The 22887-nt window shown below is 41.6% G+C and overlaps 1 protein-coding gene across 22 annotated transcripts in view; it reads right to left on the bottom strand.

The window, feature by feature from the left end:
- Positions 1-22887, bottom strand: part of ARPP21 (cAMP regulated phosphoprotein 21) — a 200086-nt gene that overhangs the window by 28724 nt on the left and 148475 nt on the right. For all 22 annotated transcript variants that reach the window (XM_063325464.1, XM_063325471.1, XM_063325473.1 and 19 more), the window contains 4 exons: positions 22366-22535; positions 20680-20784; positions 17975-18238; positions 10521-10647 (listed from right to left, as the gene is read on the bottom strand). In XM_063325464.1, coding sequence (XP_063181534.1) covers positions 10521-10647; positions 17975-18238; positions 20680-20784; positions 22366-22535 — 666 coding nt within the window. The remainder of the gene's footprint in view (positions 1-10520; positions 10648-17974; positions 18239-20679; positions 20785-22365; positions 22536-22887) is intronic.

Genomic DNA, 22887 nt, shown 5'->3' with positions numbered 1-22887 from the left:
TTCTCTGGTACAAAGAACATCAGGAAACCTAATTCAGATTTCTAATTCCTGCATTATATGATAATTCTATTTCACAAAATTACTTTCGCCTTGCGATGTAGCTGCATTTATAATTATTTACTGCCCAGCTCAAGGTTAAGTGAAGGAACAGCCTCACTGAGATCCTGTTTAAGCCCTTATTTTTCACAATGTGCTACAAAAGATTAATTACTTTCTATTTTCTCCAATAGAGCCAGAATTAAAATTGCCATTTGATACAAACTATTAACACAGCAATCATTTTGAAGTAGCACATTGCTTCTTATAATTTAATACATTTCCCCTCTTTTGCTTATTCTATAAAGTGGTACTTGGCAACGTTAAAAATTTTCATTTGTGGAGGTTCCTTTGTAGGACCTGTAAAAAATCCAGTCTTTCGCACTCCTGCAGACTCGGTACCTGATGAAAGGTAGCTCTCAACAAAGAGCAAACTGGAAACACACCATTGTTGAGCAGATGCTATTGAAGATGTTCTGTTTAATCAGCATGCTACTTGGAAGCCCCAAGGACAGTGCTGAAGCATATAATAAATTGTTTTGATAACACAGGCTGACAGAAAGACCAAGGATACATATATATCGCCTAAATATTTGCTTACTCAGAAATGGATTTCTTTTTTTTCCTTGTTTTTTTTTTTAAGTAACGCCACAGGGCTAAGGTCTTTTGGAGAGAAGTGATTAGCAACATGCAAAAGACTGCTCTTACTTACAGGCAAAGACCACTCACTTCTCATTATGGTTCTGGGTTTTTATTGCATAAGCAAACAGAAGGAACACGAAGACTGAAGATGATGAGAAATTCAAACACTTTCAAAAACATGAATTATTCCAAACAGTAATATTTAGGCGAGCACACGCGAAGATCCTACGTAAATGATTCCAAAAGCTACTTACCATTTTCAGCACTCAGTGGGAACTCTGGGTGCCCAACATTTACAGGTAACGAATGAATCAACAGCTGCCACCGTAAAAGCTGCTTCTTTCTTTTTCGTATTTACCTAAGCTAAGGAACTTACAGACAGACAATAGCCCTGAACTGGATGGCCACTAAGGTGCCTATGTTAATATTTCCTTTAACCCTGGATGCAAGCTCTTTGCTGCATCTCAGGGAAGGAAAAGAAAATCCCTTCACATTTATATATAAAGTCCTTAGCACAGAGGGCTCTCAAGGCTAGCTGTAGTTCCTTGGCATGACTACGGTACAAGAATCGTTATCGCACAGATTGGCCTGTTTCCCTTTCCTTGTTTTTAAGAGCTTGTAAGACGGTAGTCAAGAGACTGTATTTCTTGCCAAGAGATTATCCCGAGCATTGCACTGAAAATAAAAATTAAATTAAATTAAATCCATAAAAATACAGAAGGAAAATCTGTGGTAAAGTACTTTTAATCTCATCTCCTTTCAGGTATACTGGGGTAAAAGATTATCTAACTTCCCATTATTCAGGTATGGTTGGCTTAGGGATTCAAACTTCTACATCACGGACATCTCTAGGTTTGAAAGAGCATTTTTTTTTAAATGAATTTAAGTTTGGCATACTGAGCAGTATGCTTATTTTTCTCTTCATCCTGAAAATAACATCCCTGATGAGGATATAGTCACGTCTTGCCACCAGCACGTAAACAGAAGCGGCAACAGCAGCTCTAAATGGTATTAACCAACCTCTATTTGTCAGTTCTGGAGTGAATTAACGTAAAATGACTCGCATTTACAGCTAGGTCTTTAGACTGGCAGCAAAGGCTGAGTAAAAGATCACCTCTTTCCCTTCTCAATCTACATCTGTCAGCCATGGGGGAACCCTTACCAGAGTCTGTAGCAAGAAAACCTGCATTTATCCTTATCGTTCATAATGATAAACGCCAGTGATACCCACTGGAACCTCAGCAGGGACTACGCATCACTAGTCATAACAGAAATAATCAAGCTGTTGTTAGAACCAGACATTCAGACAGCAAATTAATTTTTTTTTTTAATTTTATTTTTCTGTCCAATACCAGTGACAGCTACCATCCCTCACGCATTACAATTAGCTCATGCTGCAGGAATGCTATCTGCTCTGGTGCATAATGAATGAGCTGCAACAGAGAGCAGGACCCGAGGAAGAGGTAAAGAACTATTTGGGGAGGTATCACGTATCCTTGCCTGTTGCTAAGGAAAACAGCTCCTTTCTTTGAGAAGACTCAAGGGCTGCCTCCTTCACACACCCACACTGTCAGCCTTATTTCATTGGCAAACAAACAAAAGAGAAATTAAGACAATTGCTCACTTGCTATATAAATGCATACATTCTATACATCCAGTGTTGGCGAGTCAAACTGAAAATGTCCTTGCAATTGCCAAGGGATGTTGTTCTTGAGGACGGTTTAGGCAAACAATAACTGATTGTAACAAAGGTTGAACACAATTCAGGTAAAGGCACTGGGACTTTTTTTACATCCGAGGGCTGGTCAGCAGAATGGCACCTCAGTTACCGGGACACGGTTCTTGAGTTCCTCTGCCCTAACACTGAACGCACGCTGTGGCCCTTCTTCCAGGCAGCTCATACTCACACGCATTTCTTCTGCCGCATCCCAATCTAAATAAGTGTCCTGTTCTATTAAGTTTTAGAACTGCAAAGTGTGCTTCGGTTCTTAAATCCTCAATCAATAGCAACAGTAAGGCAAAAGCCCCCCCCCCAGGCAGCGCAGATCTCTGGTGTACATTCAACAGTATTTCTTCAATTACTAGCTTAGACCCAAAAGCCCTCCTGCACTTCTCCATCCCATTGCACGCTTTCATCTGTCGGAAAGTTACAGAAAATTGAGCCCCAAAGCCTACAGACCTACTGTGAGCAGCATGCCTGAAGCAGAGCTGGAGATGGCCTCTGCCCCTCCAGAGAGCCCTTCTAGCATCTCTGTCAATGGCAGGGCTCCACTAGTTTTAGCAATGGCAGGATGGTATTGGAAAAGAAAAAATAGGAAAAATAATAAAAAAAAGAAAAGATGAAATCTGTCTGTGCTCTCAAGGACTACAATATAAACCTCTCAATTATTCAGTGCTGGAAATTTCCATCGCAAGAAGTGGGAGCACTGTGCATTGATCCAACACAGAATTAGCAATACAGATGATGTATGACTCTCTTTGGCAAAGAAAAGACAGAAATACAAAGATCCTTTGTAGACACCATTGAATACCTTAGAACATTCCCTACATCTTAGTGTGGCCTCTGCTATTTTTACAGTGGCTATTTTGAAGTCCTATCCAGTCCATAATGCTGTTAGACATCTTTTCTCTTTCTGCTTCCTCCTGTACATTAACTGACATGGGATTAACGCATACTAATTCTCTAAAAAGAAAAAAATTTAAAAACCTGTATTTGAGTGTGAAACTGGAGGAACACTGTCAAAAAATGGCTTAGATTTTAATTAGTGCTACAGAAGTTGAACAAAACTTGAGAAGCCTTGAAAGAAAACCACAAATAAATGTCTGTCTTAAGACTTTTATGGCTGTCGAGCCTACCGGTGTTCTTTTCCTTCAATATTTGCTGTCTCTTGGTGTGAACGCTGAATAATTAAACAAGTCATTTGAGGAAGAACAAAGCTTTTTGACAAAAGTCATTTTGCCTTTTAATTTTCAGAATCAAGTACGCTGCAGGGAGTGTGATAGTATTAATTCTGCTATTAATTTAAATTACAGATATTCTGTAAAGCTGAACGGTGGTTGAGTACTGGTGCAGCACTATTACTTAATGTCAGAAGGACAACAGGATTTAGTGTTTCTAAGACTAGAAATAGAAAAACTTTTAAGCTGTAGTCCTAGCTTTCCCAGCAAGCTTCTAAGAAGTCTTGAACGCAATATTCAGTCACAGAATCCTCCCCCAGCAGTAGAGGAATGAAATCCAAGGTGCAGAACTTGAGCTAGGAAACTCCCTAAGGGTAGGTAATAGGAAACACTGAGGAGGAGGCTGGGTCTTGGAGCTAATCTTAATCACACACCACATACAATGGCGAAACAGTACAAAGGCAAAAAAAGAACATAAAATATATAATCAGAACTAAGCAAGTTTCTTGCTTTATGCCGTTCTTTTTCATGCATTTAATTCTCTGTTCCTTCACACCTTTAAAGAAAGAACTGCAAGAAAGATGTGGCCCATCCCTGAACAGCAGAGATCGCGGTGAGCGTTTCCCCCCGCAGTGCACAACATGGGTTAAAACCCTCTCAGGTCAAGGCATCCGGGTTTCTCATCCCATGGGAATGCATAAAGTTGGAACCAGATCATACAATCAAATTTAAAAAAAAAAAACCAAAACCGCAAGGGCTCTTTCTCCTGCAGATGTGATTTAAGAAAAAAATAAAAATCTACACCCAAACCCAAGCCTGAGGAGCAGACCCCTAGGTTTGCTACAGGCACCTCCACGGCACACCTGTCAGAAGCAGCCTCTAAGGCAGCTGGCAGGAGGAGCGCTTAGCTCTGCCGCGCAGATGCTCTTCGTCTGAGACACTCAGCACCGTCAAAATGGAAGCGGTCGTAGGTGAAGATGCAAGTTTCTGGGCAACTTAAACATAAAATACTTGGGACGGAATCTAATAATGTCGGTATGGATCACTCCAAGATCACAATTTTGAAGTCAGTCCTCCTCCTGCAATTGCTGCAAACTCCTTCTTGATCTGGCCCTACCGTTTCATAAACTGCTTTTAAATTTCAAAGCCTTACTTCGACGTTAGCGAACGCAGCACTACGCTTAAGTACCTGAAACAGCAGAGCTCTGTCCCTCCCTTTCCTGCCAAGCCCCTGTAAAAATGAGACACACACCCCCTGCAATGCTTTCCAGGAGATGCAGTATCTGCTGGAGAAAAATATAGCATTAAACGCAGATGGACACCTTCAGTACAAATCCGTTTCAACAGTGCAGTAAGCAATTACTGTTGGAGAAATAGTTTCTTCGGATAATTAGATACTTAAAAATGGAAGTTGTTTATGTTTATATAAGCACAGAAATTACAGATGGAATTATGCAAACAAATCTCTCGTGGACCATGAGCTCCTGTCAGGTTGTTAATGAAGGTAGAAAGCTGCAATCTTTCTTTATAAGGTTCTCTAACGACCATGATAACAAAACAATTTTTTTTTTAGTGCTGCACATTTCCCTTCCTGCTTTTTTTCCCCCTCTCAGTATCAGTTTATAGTGACAAATGCTTTCAGAAGACAAAGAGGATGAAAGAGACTTGACAATGACACTTCTTCAATTATGCTGACACCTAAATGATTAAATTAAGGAGAAATTTGGTATTTCACTGTCAATTTGACTCTGATTTCTACCTAAACACATTTATGGACTATGTTAAGGTACATTTTGTCTTTGCTTAAAATTTGTTTCAGGGATGCATTAAAGATACAATTACCTCTTTTTTCTTACTGGAAGCTGTAAAGGCTAATAATACAGTACTCCATCAGAAATATTGCCTTTCCCTCAAGAAAAACATTCGCTGTTTACAGAAGATCCATGGATACTTGTTAAGAAAGGACTCTACACCAAGGCAGTGTTCAGATATATACTTTCCTCATCTAACAGCTTCCTTTCGCCCGTGGTGCTACTGTACACAACCAACTATCCTGCTTTCAGGAAAAAGCAGAGATTTCCTATGCAATCTGAGCCTTCCCATGCTATCTGGGCACTGAAACAAGTTATAATGGCAACATTTGTTGATTCTCAAATGAGAAATCCTAAAAATCATTGCATTAATTGCAGGAATTAAAGACTACCCAATTATGCCAAATACCGTCTTATTTTCTCTGGAAATATTATAGCGCAAACTTCTGACTGGAAGGTTTTTTTAACCGAATACTGTAGGTCTAACTTTAATCTCCTCAAAAGACAATCTTCATTACCGATGCAAAACACACGCTACAGATTTTTACCTTGCAACTGTGTGGTCAACCAAGCTAACCGCCTTTTAGGACTATTGCCCAAACAAGAATCTAAATATTATTTTATCCATAAAATTTCTGTTGCGTTATGAAATTATCTGGAAGACATACAACAATGAACCAAAGCTGGAAAAAATCATGCAATTTGTTGCAGCTTATCCGTTTGTGAACGGCAATAAGAACAGTTGCTTATCCCAAAGTAATACTCATGTACTTATCCAGCTCATGTTTATGAAGCACTTTAAAGATAAAAAAATCCTCACAGTACACGGCACTTGCTATAATGAAAGAAAATACAGAGACACAGACAGAAAATAACACACTGCTGATTTCTTCTATCATGATAAAATAGAAATCGTTACTGATTTATCATCAATATATCTCCATTTTTCTATTCAAACACAACAGCTAGGAATAAAAGCTTTCGAAACTATCAATATAGAGATAATTACTGAAGAATAAAATACCGATGATGCTAAACATGCAATTTATAGAGTACTGCTAGAGGGAAATACAGAAACAATATTTTCTTCCGTGTGGTTACAGAACTGGACATTTCACAGTATCTTAAGTATCATCTGTTACAGAGTGCAGAAATGACTAACAGCAACATAAACAAATAGTTTGAAAAATGAGCATACTGCTTTTCAGAAGAGCTGCCTGAACATGTCCTGGGAATCCACCTATGGTGTCCCACGCATGCCACAGTGTGGCAGACACCGCCTTGGACCCTGGCCCCACTCAACCGCAACACTTGGAAAACCTTTGCCTTCCGCAGGACCGGACACAAGAACGGTGCAGAAGCAGCATAATGAAGAAGAACAACGATGGTATGTATCTAAGTGAAATAAAAGTATTTCTGTTCACAGACCACGCTACCATGCCATCAGATACCACATTTTGGCTTGAACAGAAACTAACATAATTCAAATGGCAGAGGATTTTATAAAACCTTCATGGACAATTCTCAAATCAACATGGGTGATTCTCAAATCAACATGAAGAACTCTTGGCGGCTTCTCCTAGAAATGGGTCGCTTATGTTCTCACACAAGCCGGCACTTAAGGAAAAAAAAGAACAATACAAAATGTAAATAAATACACACAAAAAGTTCTCCTCCTTCTCTCCAAATGATTTATGGCTGCCAGAGCTCTAATCTAATTTTAGGTGAGCTCATCTTTTTTTCTGCCCTGGAACCATTTTAACTTAATATTGCTCTCCGTCCAGAGCCACAAGAGAGTACAGGCTCCCTGAGCCACCACAGATGCTGTGCTGACATTTTACTTTAGCTGTTTGCTGTAAAAGTCATCGGTATCTCTCTGCTCCTGAAGAGACCTTTTCTAAGAAAAATGAAAACAAATTGCTGGCATTAGATCAAACTTTGACCTCTGCAGCCCGAAGCGGGCAAAGCAAGATCTGATCCTTGCTGCTGCTTTGAAAGCTTCCAAAGCTCCTCCAAGCAGGCAAACTTTTTTTTTTTTTTTTATTTTAATAAAACATTTTCTGAGCTGCCAGGGGGAGGCTGGCCTGCTGTTCACGCTGCCGCAGGAGCCAGCCGGCAGGTACAGGCAGAGAGCCTGGGCTCCCGCGGGAGCTCCCAGCCTGCGCGGCAGCCGTCCTCGCCCCGAAGCAGCAGCAAGTGTTGCGAGGTCTTTGGAGAAGCCATTTCAGAAATCATCTCTTCCTCTGCCTCCTTCCCATCTCTTCCCCCTTCCCTCCCTCAGCATTCCCTGTTTCGCCAGCGCTACTCTCCATCACGTCTTCATTTTCCTGCCCCTTGTTGTCCCAGACAGGGATAACACAACCCTGCACAACCCGCTCGCCTGCTGATGTGAAGCGAAGTCTGCACGGGAAGGGAAAGTGCAGTCTGAAATGCTCACTTGTTGATTGCTATTCTCCAGTCACATACAAGTTGCTAGGAAGATTTAGAAGATTTTGTGCTCGTTTTGTGGTTGTTTTTTTTTTTTAAAACTGGTTTCTGAAGGAAAAATGAGTGTGATTGCTCTGCCAGTTTTCCCCTCAAATAACCCTCAGAGTAACTTTTTGAGCTCGCCATCTGATTTCTATCACATTTGACACAGAGATGGAAGTTTCATAAAAATCAGTGCCTTGAAAGAGGAGAGGCATGCCCCAGCTCACCTGCCCTACCATCAAAAGGCTGCGTTACGAGCTAGCAGTTATTTGCTCTGTTTAGGTGCCACCGGACAATCTGCTGCGGTGCCACAGCACTGTCTCCTGCCCAGCAGGCAGCTACGGGGCATCGAAGAGGAACCAGAAGAGATGAAGACTCTGCAGGTAGGCTGAGGCCACAGGGCACACGAGGAGCGAAATGTATGTGTGTGGGCAGGCTCACGGGAAGAAAAGCAGACGCAGCGACACCGGGCATGAAACCATCTGAGACCATCACTGAATCATTTGGGTTTTTGGTGTCTCGGTGCTTACAGTGAACTTCCTGCAATAAATCCATAGCATAAATAATATACTTGCCTATGCTTTAATTTCTCTTTTATTTTAGTACAGGTTATGTGACATTTTGGAAAGTTAGTTATTTTCCAAACACCAAGGGACGCAGTGGAACATAAATCTGAATGATCTTTTCACCATCTCCAATAAAAAATCTGTAGGAAGCTGCAAGCTGCTTCCTGGCATGCCTATCACAAGCTCGGACGATGACTATGGGAAAGGATGTATCTGAGCCCAAAGGGATGAACCAGCTTGAGGAATCTGTTCTCAGCCAAGTCTCAAGATCTGAGAATAGCTAAATGCTTAAAATCATCACCCACAGCAGGGAGTCTAAACTGTAGTCACAATGTTTTCGTTTTTAAACAAGAGATAAGAATAATGTTTCCAACTGAGCAGGCAGCTGAAAGAGCGAACTGCAGGAAAAGAGCGATGTGCTAGAGATTCTACACAAACTCCTTGACTCATGTTTTCCAAACATGTATGGAAAACAATGCAGTAAACACAGAAACAAAATTAGCATTTGCATCTCGGCGTTGTCTGTACTCAACTGTAACAGCTCCTGTGCTACAATATATTTTTAAAACTAGGATTTCCTCCAGATCAAGTGGCTGGGTATTCTACAGAACATCACTCAGGTCCTTCAGGTCATCTCTTGTGCACTTCATTTACCGTGATCTTCACTATGCTACGGAGGTAGCATTAAACTGACAAATATGGTTTTATAACAACACAGTAGACCCAGATAATGTCATCTAAGTTGATTTGCACTTAGGTTCAAAGGCCCACTATATAGAAGTAATAAATATGGCACCAGACTGTTAGACAGGAGAAGTCAGAAGAGACAGATGACCTTTGAGCAATATCTCACCCTCTTCTCTCTCAGGAATGTATAAATATAAAGTTATGAAAGCAGATACTGTCAGCCACCCTGACACTGGCCAAACACTGATTTTATTAGAACACAGAATAGCTTAAAAAAAATAAGTAATCAATTGCTTAGTTATAGCTGCGTTTGCTGTGTCTTTGTTTCCCTGAGCACTTGAGAGAGCGCGAACAAAATTGCCAGCAGTCGCATTACAGAGACAGGTTGACGGCTGGACGACCCCGTAAGTCTTGTTCATGTCTCGCGTCTGGGCTCTTGACTTGCATCTTAAAAGACTTTTGTATCAATGCCTTAGCAGGGAACCTGCTTTGCCATTCAGAAGGGTTTCTGCCAAACCCAGACAGAAAGATGAATGCTTTGTCCTACGTGGCATGTCTGTAATTGCAAGCCCTACTGGGAAACAACATCCCCCCACACACCTCGGAGTTACTGTTTGAGACACCCTACGAGGGGAGGTGTGCACTAAAGAAACACACAATCAATATAATTTGAAAAAAAGAAAAAATAACCTCCAAAGACAGAAGAACTGTTTATTCCCTTGAAATGCGAGGACCCTTTCATGAGCACGACCCCTGCCCTCCCGCCAACACGCACCAGCCCAACTCTGCCTACGTCTCTCTCACTCTGGTGCCATCAGGAGTGGCATGACACAGCAGGAAAAGAGACCGGTTCACTGTGAGACCTGCTACTCACTCTCTTACAGTGTAACGGCCCCCCTTCCAGCTGCACGTCGCTGCGGGAAGCTGGTCCCAACTGGCACCAACCACACGGACCCACCTCACCGCTCCTCGGGCTCAGGGAGAGCAGAAAGTGGTGGAGCACCAACAGCCCCTTCTGCAACACTGCAAACCTGTCCGTCGTGTAGTCTTACAAACATTGGGGGAGTTTGTATGATGAAGGACAAATCTCAATGGTTGGCTTGAACACGCAATGTGACTGCTCACACCAGTTCCCTCCCACCTCTCCTTGTGCCCCGTCACGTGGAGCACGGACACTGAGGACGTGGCACTGCGTGCAGGACAGCAGTGGTGGAGAACGCAACCTCCGCTCTTCCATTGCTTGGTATATCCAAGCAAAGTGTTTCTCAATTTGTAATTCACCATGTTTTCAAACATACCAGCGACCAGCTTCCTCCTCTGCCGTTCAAATTCAAAATCAAAACATGACCAATAGGTTTCACTAGCAAAGGCACGGCGAGCAGCTCAAGAAATGAGTAACAGATGCAAATACCTGCTTGCTGTGCAGTCTGTGGGATCTGTTGACTCCGCTGTGCGTTGTACTGAACTGAGGCAATGGGTCTGTACTGCTGAGTTGTTGAGGTAGGGTACTGACCAGATGGGTAATAATACACTGGCATCTGCAAAGAAAGAGAACAGCAACTAACTATGGACTCTAAAGCTCAAAGATTCACAAAATAAAACAAAACTGGAAGGGGAGCAAGAGTTCAAGTCAAGCATATTAACAGTAATCAAGAGGAGAGGTTTGCGTTGTGTCTCTTCAAGAACTGCTGCTTGCTTTCGGCTTTGCTAGGAAAAAGGCTGTCAGTGCCCAAATTTCTTCTTAAATACTTTAAGAAACAGAAGAAAAAGAATTTTAGTTGAAAGATACAAAACCATACAGGATGCATAAAATGCTACATGCATATATCAAAGAAATCACAGTAAAATGTCAAATGCTGCAGAAAAATGCATGCAAACGACACCTTCCACATCAACATAATAAATATAAGACAGCATGTTGAACCATTAAGTGAACTCTGGAGAAAATGGTCAATTCGAAGCAAAGAATGGCCTGGAGTAAAAATATATAGAAGCGAGATAGCGGGAAAGCTGGAGTGTGTGTGCCCTTAACACTTGTAGGAAATGATTACTAAATTCATGCTTTCATTTAACAGCTACATCTTTCCTTACATGAACGTTTTCCCTATAAAGCCTCTCTCACACTTGGTGTGAATACAATTACAGCTCAAAAAACAATCAATCATAGTTGTTCTTTTGCAGGAGCTGAGGGTAGGCATTGAGTCAGCAAGTTCTGCCAGGTGGGCTTCTTTTTCCTACTCTCCTCATTATAGAGCAACGTGTACTACATCACCTTCTCATGGAGGCGAACATGGAAGTTTAAGGGTGACTGGAGCTAAAGGGTTTTTTTCCTACACACCATACACCACCATTACCGCGACATTCAAGCTAAACAGTTTTCAACTGACCCTTGGCAAGTTCAAAGCACTCAAAATTTTTTGTTTCCAGCTGTAGTGGGTTCTGCGGGTACGTGACAGTTTAGAAGCGTATGGTATCAACAAACTGCAGAGGGCAAAGGCTTGGGAGAACGTTGCTCCTTTTGTGACTTTTGCCACATCTGTCAGCATTTCTTTATAAATCATACAATTATTTTTTTCCTTTGTGTGTAGCATTTATCCTTCTCAGATATATGCACAGAGTCATACCAAATGCTTTTGGGGTTTTTTTTCCGTACAAAAATGAAAACTATTTTTGTCACTTTTATTTGCATGGACGATATGCTCCTGACCAGCTTATTCAACTTGATTACCCATAAAATAAAGTATTAGCAGAGTAAAGGTAACTGCATCCTTTTGTATACTGGTAGGACATCATAAGAGAGATCAGAAACCTTCCTAGAGATGATGTCAAATGAGAAAGAACAGGCATAGATACAAAAGACTAGGCAAGAAGAGGGTACGGATGGCTAATTTGGCAAGTAGGAGACTACTGAATGGGTAACTGTGGTGGGAAAGTTGACCCAGACATTTCAGGTGCAAACATCACTCTTTAAACATCATAGCAGTATAAATAAGGGATCAGGCAAGTTTAATGTGATAAACTCATCTCATGGAAACCTCTACAATAGGAGACTTGAAAGAAGTGATAAGACTCAGCCTAAGCAAAGTCGATGCAAATAGCTTATCCTGCCTTGGAGGAGGGGAACAGAGTAGACATCCTCTCAAATATTCTTTAATTTCTATTACCGTATTCTACAAATTAAAGAATATTAAACCCCTGTGGAAATACTCTCACTTCTCCTGGCTGCAGCTTAGTCGCACTTAAAGGATTTAAATTTATTTGATTTACCCTCAACTTCCTCATTTTCCTTGTGCAGACAAGCCCCTAAGATATTTGAAAATACACGAGCATATGAGAACAATGTGAATTATCCCCTGTGGAAAGATTCTGTAGGTATTAACTTTAAAACATAGCCTGAAGAGTATAGGTTTTGAAGTGAGGTTTATAGCTGAACATGCTTAGCACAAAAATATATCCATACACTGATGCATTCAGAGTAATTTGGAAATGTATTTATTTTTTACGACACAGATAACACCTCAGAGTTAGTCAAAAGTGTTCTCTCCCTTTCTCTCATTTTCTCAATTCATTGGAATACATTTGTTACATACCCATTTAGAAGCTTATCAGAGTGCAATCTATCACCCTGAAAAATGTTAGTAGTAGAAGCATTGGGTAAAAAAAAAAAAAAAAAAAATTTCATTTAGAAAGATTAATGGATGAATTTGCTAGTAATCATGCACACATCACTTGCAAAGAAGAGGTTTGGGTTTGGTTTGGATTTTTTTGTTTTGGATTTTTTTTTTTAAGAGATCAGACATTAAAAGAAAGGCTTGTCGTAAAATATAGACATGGATAAAATAGGTCTTTTGTGGTTGAGGGGTTTGGAAGGATCCGTTTTCATTTATCTTGAGTACATCTCTGCGTCAGTAGTTGAAACACGTTATTTGTCCTTTCTGATATTACTTTGGTGAACAGTGGAATTAGAGGGATCAGAGATAACAAGTATCACTTACATCATCTACTCTGACCCTCTTGAATTTTTTAGTTTCTCATTACGTCAGTGTTACTAACACCTCTGCTTATGTGCTCTTCGACAAAAAACATTACATTTCTGCAGCAGCCTGCTGACGTGCCAGATTATACTTGAATTCCTTTCCCATGTGAACGCACAATCTAACCTTGAACCTTTCGCTTGTTTAACATATTACATTTACAGAACCAGGAAGTTTCCACTACACTGACAAGCGTGCCAACACAGCTGTATGGTTATCCTAAAAATAAATAAATAAAAAATTAAAAACTATGCCCTTCTAAGACCACAACCTAAATAAATGCTGTCTTCTTTAGTCTAAAAGCATAGCTTCTTGACCTTGACACTGTGAAAAACCTCTCCCTTTTAATAATTACCATGGAAACAGTAGACAGATGATCCTTAACGCCTTGGATATTCTTATTTTGAAGGTGAACACTCTCCTTGTTCGTTTGTAGGCTGACCATTCCAATGCATCTCTATTTTTTCTTTCTGTAACAGGACTAGGCACATCACTTCAGAGACCCTCATGAAATGGCACTAACAGGCATGAATTTTTCCTCCTTCTAATGTGCTTTTTCTCTAGATGATGGACAGAGACTCAATACAGCATTAGCGTTCTGCTTTGTTCTGTCCATCTACAGTTCGAACCCTAGTACCAGACTGGGTTTCCCTTGGACCGCTCTCTAGCAGCATGCCTTAAAGTCACGGGTATGTTGTTTATTTCCTCACGGTAGGAACAGGATTCCATACATCCTTCAGGCTGATTTTACTTTCCTAATCTACCTCCCTGCTGACTTACGGCTTAATTCTGCCATCAGACAGGTGCTCCACCTTCTCTCAACATCGCTGACAACCAGTTAGATTTGGATTAACACTTTCATCCAGATAATTTGTGATGGTGACACTATTGCTAATGGTAGTTACAGTTGCATAAATGGGAGTGAAGACAAGACAAACCACAGTGATGTACGGACACATGGAGGTACTGTGTTTCCCAGTATGTATCTGACTGGGATTAGTCATTCTTTAAGGATTTTTCTCTTCCTCCTACCCTCCATCCCCCATAATAATTATGACAACAGTAACAAAAAATAGTGGCCTGTGTACAAATACAGGCATGTCCTCCAATATAATCTTCGGAGATCATCAAGGAAAGACCCACTCATGGTCACTCCCCAGCCTTTTTCATACCAAGTTTTCTAGAGGAGACATGCTACGAATAAAGATTTTTGTCTTAGGGTAGCTATGGACTCTCTAGGAGGGGGCTTCTAGAAAGAGACAGACGGAATCAAGGATGACACAAAATTAATTCAGGTGAAAAATCCCTCAACATGTGTATTACTTCTCCCAGACTCTCCAAGAATTCATACCATTTCATTTTTCGACATCATTTTGCCAGTACACCTTCCACAAAGAGTGAGTCAAGAGGTGAAAAGGGCTTTAAAGGGAATGGATGCTTTCCCATTGGCATAGTGCTCGCAGTTTTCCCATTTCTTCATTTGCAGAGGCAGAGCAATGATAAGCACCAATGACAGAATGCTGTAAAAACTGAATGTGGACCCTTGTTGAAGTGCTCGGGCCCACAAGTGCTATAGAAGAACCATCAGAAAGAGAAGAAAATTGAAAATAGAAGGAAATAGAGAAAGTAAAGATGTATGTTTGCTGTATGTGACAGAGAAAGCAATCAGGAATTTGCTGCTAAAAGTCCCTTTCACCAAAACCAGAGTAATGGTTGGGGTTTGGTTTTGTGGTTTGTTTTTTTTTTCCCCAATTAGCCGAACAAAGACAGATGATTATTTTCAGGTTATTAAATCATGACTCAGTTGTCAAGCCAGGGAATGGCCGCAAAGAAAGAAGCAGCAAAAGAAATGCAAGGGGTCCTCTAATCAATTCTTAGGCATGTCATTTCACGCTCAATCTGCTTCTGCTTTGATACAGACTGGAAGAGATAATTTTGGAGAGCAGCTGTGGACCTATGTCTAACTGAACTTTAATACAAAAGCTAACAATTTAAATGCAGTACCTTTGGGTCTGTAGGCTTGAAGGGCCTTTCTTTCTCCTCCTTTCCCAAGGGAAATGACCATACTCACAGGACCCCCACCCAAGTTTTCCTTGCTCTGGTCTTTTCCAACAGCATAGAGGGTCCCACAGCCAACCCACTAAAACCTTATCAGCAATGCATTTACAGGAAGTAATTAGCCATTAGTCAAGACCTTTCTTTTACCAGTATAAATTCAATAGCAACATTTAAGATATAAAAGCGCTTTTACGTTGATAGCGTTGATTAATGTATCACATAATGTTTTGCATGCAATATCATTTTTATTGCCCTTCTTTTTCTTTTTTTTTTAAAGCCTGCCTCAGACCACCTGCTTTGGCATCTGAGAGCAGCCATAGGATTGCATCTAAGCCCAAAAGAGCAACAAGTGATTCAGATTGCCAATAGCCGCTGCCACAAGGAAGTTTGCCCATGGGCAGGACAGGGAATTGGGGTCTAGCTCCCCTGCGCAGAAAGCTGAGCTGTTAGGGCAGAGGGACTGCTATCTCCCAAGGCTTTGTGCATCTCTTTATAAGAGGGATCCCCTATTTGCCATACACGTGCTAGAAGCAGTATCCAAACCACCGTGCTACAATCTAAGGCTGAACAGAATAAATTAAAACTTGAAATGTCCATCAGAAGTTCCCATCTGTGCATGGGAACCCCATCTGCGCCGGTCCCTCCCAGAAGACGAAGGCCACTGTGCTTTCACAGCACAGGGACACGGGCAGCAGGGACTGACCCCACGCTCCATCCCCTCTTCCACACGGGCATCCGACAAGGATTTTTTGGAATAGCGACAAGCTGGAGATAGATGGTGCACGCAGTGCAGCAGATGCAGAGGAATCTGGCAGTGCTGAATGTCTCACCTTTCTACACCCACCGAGGACAAACCATTGCCCAGAGAAATAACTGAAATTGCTGCAAACCCAAAAGATATTTTTCTGTCCTTGGTAGATTCCCACTTTGTTACAACGTAGGAGGAAAGAGCCCATATGTACCATATCCGGGGTGTGGACAGAGACACAGTGGCCATCAGACACATCAGTACGGTACTGGTACTGGCCCTACAGCAGCCTATATATGAAAAAGCACCTCCTCATCACTTGTCCTCTGAAGAAGTTCATCTGCCTCTCCAGCAGCACCAGAGCAAGCATTAATGAGGAAAAACATCTTCATAAAGCAACGCTACGCCAGACTGAGGGAAAACCCTGCACCCTGCTGCACGCGCAAGGGCGAAATCCAACATTTCCCACCCCAAGTGACGAAGGTTCAGTCACACGCGGGCAGGAGCTGCAGGCAAACCCGCGGAAGCAACCTGTGAAAAGTCAACTGATGAGGGGGGTCCCCCGAGGAGGGGGAGGAGGTGGTGCGGGGCCCCCCGGCACGGCTGGCAGCACGATGCCGCAGCCCCCGCAGCAAACCCTGGCCGGCAGGGCTGGGAGACGCATCGCTTCGCCTGCTGCCGTGACAGCTTGTAAAATGGAGGTGCTCGCGTTTATCTGGTTCACTAGAAGTGTCGTGAGGTTTGATTAAATGATGCTTGAAAACACTGAGGGCACCGGGGGGCTTGCACACGAGGAGAGAAGCCTGGACAGCCTCTACTTACTCACTTAGGCGACGCGGTCTAGATGGGGAGACGGATTCATCAGGGAATTCTGCTCTTCAGGTCTTTTTTTCCCACCCAAAATTATTTAAAAAACGCTACATTTGGCAAATAGTGAAATCTTTTTTCTAGCCATATTTTCAATTGAAAAAAAAAAAATTAAAAAATCACATTGTATTGAACTTCAGCTCCTTAAAAAAATATTTTTGCAAGCCTTCTCTCAGAAAAAATGGCTGCACAGTTTCTAACTAGAGAAAACTGTGCATGCCTCAGTCCTCTAGGAGATGTGAGCATCCAGCAGTCTTCAGATTTCTTTTATTGTTAATTAGTGATCTAATTAACTAGACCTCTAGCCCACATAAAACATTGTAACAATATAAATTCTTCATTACTGCGACAATACAGAATCCCATTAACAAACAAAATTGGAGATTTTCAGTAAGAAGTGGCAAGCAAAAAAAAAGAAAACAGTAGGACTTACACTACTTTTACATTAAAGGAAAGGGTGGTTTTTTATTTTACTTTTATATATTTTCTTCCAAAGGACAAAATGGAAACAGGAGAAATACTATTAATACCATTTTAAAGTAGAGTTTAAATGAAATTATCTATAATTGGATAAAGAAATTTGGCTTTTTAAAGTGCATGCCTTGAAAATGGTCCAGAAAGTCATCTGTGCATTTTACTTCTTGACAGTAATCACTTTCAATATTCTGTAAAGGTACCCAGGAGACAAGTAGAGATGTTTGGTAGTGAACAGTAAAACATAATCAGTCTTCAGGAAGACAGGTAAAATTACTGATCTGTGACATCTCACATGTTCAAGTCAATTAAATATGATTAACGACTACCTGGGCTGATGTGCATGTTGCTCTTTTGGCGTATATACAGGGAAAAAGGACTATGGATATTTACTCACCCTCCCTCCTTCATATTCATGCGCAGATGTGTCCTGGAGTACAAACATATGTTCGGAAAAGGGTTTGAGGATAGGGAAGGAAGTGCTGAAACCCAGGAAACGATAGAGGCTTTGCGAGTTTCCTGCTGCCTAATCATCTGCTAAGCTTTCACCAGGGGGCAAAAAATAAAATAAAATCTGGGTAATTTTTTTTTTTATATATATATTTTTTTTTTTTTTTTTTTATACGCTCTTTCTGACGTGATCACGAGCACCGATGCCAGACCGGCCGCGAAGGTTTTGCCTACCTGAGCAGGTGGCGGTGGTGGTTGCACAAAGCCCTGGGGCGGCGGCGGCGGCTGCAGCACTTGCTGGGATACTGGTGGACCTGAACCTGTAAAGCTTCCCGGGGGAAGCTGCTGACTTGGGGAAGCCATAATGTAACCTGTCTGCTGGGCAGGCTGCTGCAAGATAGGCGACGGGTAGACAGGACCAGAAGGCGATTCGGGGTTGTCTCCTGATGATTGACGACTTAAGCTCATCTGGTTAAACTGCGTTGTCATGTCATCTCGCTGCAGGGCAAAAAGGCGGTAGGAAAATGATGTAGACACGATGTCTGCGGCTGACACGCAAATTAGCAAACCCAAATAGGTTCAAAACAGAGCATTGGGGGGGGGGGGTGGGCAGGAAGGAATCACTCAGCTCAAGTATGTGCCAAACTCTGCATGGGTAGCTACAAAAATGGAGGCAATTAAAATGAAAATCTCTACAAATGCTTTGACAAAGGCTTCCAAACTGCAAGGTGAATGGCATTGCTTGGCATAAAAGCCAATTATTTTGGCTTTTACCCTGCCCTCTCCCCCCCTCCTTTTATTCCAAAATGACAAGTGAACTTTACAATGTTCAAAAGAAGACATTTTAAATATAAAGGGCATGAAAATAATATTTTGAATACCTCTCCCCCCAAACACAGAATTCCTCAGCCAAACACATGCTGTTAATTTCATCTGTGTTTCAAAATGATCCCAAGAGGAATTCAGTACGATTCAGGTGCAGACCTTTTCCTTTTTGTACTGTTTTGAAAATCTAGGGTTGTAAACATAGAGAAGGCAAAGCAGCTAAGCCTTCAGTTGCTATTTCAAGGCTTTTTAGTCAGTGTTGGAATGAAACAATACTTTATTTGACTGGAGTGGGGAAAAAATAATAAATCTATGGTAGGATGAACGTACCAAATAAAGTCAGAGGAACTAAGTCTCATTACACGCTGGTAATGATACAAGGATTCTCGACAGTATCTGTTCAGTCTTGCAAAATGATCCATACCAATCAATGCTCTCAAGTTTATTCTGTGAAGGTCGAAAACTTACAAATGTGGTCCTATGCATTTTCATTTATGTCCATATCATAAGACTTTTAAATAATCAACATTAAAGCATACTCTATACAACAATAAATCCAGCATAAAATTCCATCATGTGCTAATATGCAGATTATCTTCCTTTCCTTATACCTCCTCATGGATAGGGAATTAGCACGATAAAAATGCTTTTCACTTAGAACATCCATGCTATTTTTAAAAGGAGCCTCTTTGATTTTGTTTGCATCCGCTTGGCGTTCGCTCCCCAAAACCCTCCTGCCTGTACAATGTATTTATTGGCTAGAAACTTCAGAAGAGGGGAAAAAAAAATAAAATGTTTCTTTGTGGAAAGCACTGCCAGAGATTGCACAGAGACTCACCCTCCCACTCTGAGAGCAGATACCATGGGCCAACATTTTAAACACTCCTGACAGATCTTCAGGTGGTGTAAGAAAGTAATGCTAGTAATTTTACCGTCATCTTACATCCATATTCAGGCACGTAAGTTGTATGTTTGAAGCTGTTTCTTTAAAAAGGCAGGACAGTCATTACCTGGATGGCGAATGACTGCAAACGTATTCTACAAGAAGCTTCACTGAGCCTGTAATGTCTCTAGATTTGCACAATAGAGACCAAGAGCTTCAAACCCCTATAGTTTATACATTATGTGTATAATGTAATGTACATTGAAGACACTAATTCAGGGGAAGTTTGACTATTACGTTAGCCACTAGAAATATCAGCCTTCCTATGACCACCATTAGAACAAGCTGAGATGCCTGCAAGACACTTTTCAAGAGAATTAGCACCAAGATATGCAACTTCTGTTCAGCATGGAACATTTTTTATTGTCCTTTAAATGGTACCGCTCATCTACCAGGCATTAATAACATTATTTTAGCTGCAAGGATCTGTTCAGCTTTGTTTCCATCTCTTACTATAACTACATGACATCTCTACCTTGGGAAAAAAAAACAGTCATAAACAAGATTACCAGAGCAAGAGAGCAAAATAACAGGAAAAAAAAGTCTTGTAGTGCCTCTTAAAATGTCAGCTTCATTTTACAACAGTATAATCTTAGCCCTGTAAGCGCTAAGCCAGATTCAGACTCCAGAAGAGCACTCTATTTATTTTTATTATACATGTCCATTGGTGCTTTGTCATGATGCATAGCGTACAGCACCTTCTGCAGCTGGTCCACTGCTACTCTGTTTTCCAAGCGCTCTGGTATCATCGGGGAATAAATCCAGGCAGTCGACTTAGTATATCGATAAAATGATATAAAATAAAAAACAATGATTTCTAGAGGTCTTTTCTCCAGTCTTTGTGGACATAAAAAGGGAATACCTCAAATCTGAAATGCTCCCTCGACATAAAGTGGGGAAACACAAGCTCCTATCACACGCACAACAAAACATTTTTCTAGAGGGTCTGCTAACCAGGTAGAGAGCCCTGCTTCTGACATCATCCTCCAGGTTAGATAAGCAGAATCAGTGGGAACGCTCTCACAAAAGGCTTGTCAGTACCAAAAGTGTTAAGGAAAAGGGATTTAGATGGGGTTCTCACTCGCAGTGCTCCCCAGTGGCTCTCGGGCATACTCATGTTCACACCCCCAACTTCAAGGGAAGAAAAAAAAAAAATAAAAATCTTTAGTACCACAGAAAACTGCTGCGTTGGAGAGACTGGCAGGAGATGCTGGGGAGGATAAGAAACTGCTGGATATTGGACTGACTGAGAAGATGGCTGCATTGCCTGAACAGGCTGCAAAATAAACAGAGTGAAAGACAATAAATACAACCTACTTAGAGACAGATAACAACAACAACAAACTCTGTTACTGAGAACAAAGATCAGAAACACAGCTCTGAAAATGCAGGTGACTCATCACCAGCCCAAATACAAGAGGTCAGGTACTGTGATTTTAGTCTTCGTCTTAGCCTTACACCAAACAATTCTTTATTACAGATTCCTCTGCCTATTTTCATATATTTCATGGCTGTTAGATTAAATAAAGCCAAGCTATACCTTCTTATTACTGATGCGAGGCAAAGCCAAATTATGATTCTACATTTAATTTACAGAGATAAAATGGAAGAGCAGCACAGTGTAAGTGTATATTTGAATTTTGCTGATAATGACTGATTTAACTCCGAGTGTGTCATAGGCAAAGGAATAATGATTTTAAAGCTCCTTTGGCAGAACACAATAGCTAAAGAAAAATAAATTGACAAAGAACAGGCTGCAAATTAACAACAGAGACAGGCCTGTCAGCTTGGAGCAGATGTTTATCTAAGTGAAAGAACAATTTTCTACAGCACTATTACCTTTGAATAGCTTTACTGTTCCTTTCGGTTTAATCTCTCATTTAACTTGAGTCTTACACAGGTTTGGTGCTACCTATGTCTTCTAAGACCAAAATCGACAAATGAGAGCCACAAACACACAAATCCAAGGAAAATCAAAGCAACTTCACTGAATTTAAACGTTGCATTTCTGGGTAACCTGGGTATGAAACCATGCCAAATTATAAAGCCACACAAGAACCACAGCAGATCTTGGCCGCTCTGTCAGTAAGCAGGAGGTAGTGTTCTTGCTTGAGTAGTTTCCTCTGCCTGCTCTGCTCTGGGAGATCAGGCACACAATCCACAAAATTAAATTTGAACCAGACCCAAACCCTGCTGTCCACACTCAGCCATGTCTGGCGGCACGCCACGGCCAGCCCAGGGGCCAGAGAGCCGACATACCGTGGCACTGTGCCCAAACTACGCTGCTCTTCCCCTGTCCTGCTGTAGCTCCAGAGCTTCTAGCTCAGAGCAAGGTCGTGGTCAGAACATGGGGCACAGGCAGAAGACCCTCCATCTGGGGCAGGGGTGCTTGGAGAGTGGGCTACCCAAAGCTCAGGCCCGATGTAACCGGCCATGGAAGAACTTGTAGAGCCCTGTGCTGCATTTCGTTCTTTGACACAACCCCACTGCTGTTGAAAGGGACAGGGAAAGGTCCCCGGCTCTTTGCAGAGAATTACAGACTGCGCTAGTTTGAGAATGAATGCTTCAGCTTTCACTTATGGGCCATTTTTTGCAAAATAAATTTATGTAGACCTGCAGCAACTTGCTTAACAGTCCTTTTCAAAATGAAACCATCTTTTAGATGGAACTGAACAAGGAATCTTCCCTCTCCATCAGTTTCATCCACGTTGAAAATACAGATCATCAGCCTGAATTTGTTTCAAAAGGAAAGGACATCCTGATGTTCTGTCTAGCTGCATCCTTCCCTCCTACCCTTTAGGCCATCCTTCGTATCCCTGAGAGCTTCTTCTCTTTTTTCAACAGCCACCACACCTACCTGTGTGACAAGGTGACTTGCCATTTGCTGCTGTGGCTGTTGAACCTGTTGCGGCTGCTGGGATGAGGGCTGCTGCTGAGACTGTCCCACCATCTGGCTCCTCATCGTCTGCTGGCCACTGGGAGGATTGTATATTGCCGGCGTCCCATCAGGATTTACAAACGGTTGACCTGAAACAAAACACCCTGCCTTTGCTGAGCACTTTTAAGAATGTACTGTTTTCTGTATGAAATCCTAAGACCTTGCTTTAATTGATTGCTCTTCACCTGACCTGCTACAGCAGTGAAGTGCCCATCACTCTCAATGTCTCATTACAGTATCAGCCATCTGGGGGTTTTTTTTGCAGGCAAGGCAGACAACAGATATTTGTTTTGGCAGTACGACTTTCCAAGGAATGTGTGGAAGGTTACCATGGCTGTAAGATGATTCAGATGCTATGATTACTTGAAGTCATTCAATGATGCATCAATCAGTAAGTACTAAAAGTGAACTCTGGAGCCAACATTGGAGGTAGAGAATATT

This window comes from Chroicocephalus ridibundus, chromosome 2 (genome assembly GCF_963924245.1).
Source record: "Chroicocephalus ridibundus chromosome 2, bChrRid1.1, whole genome shotgun sequence".
Lineage (NCBI taxonomy): Eukaryota > Metazoa > Chordata > Aves > Charadriiformes > Laridae > Chroicocephalus > Chroicocephalus ridibundus.
Note: the sequence above shows the minus strand (reverse complement) of the source record. Positions and strands in the feature narration are given on the sequence as shown.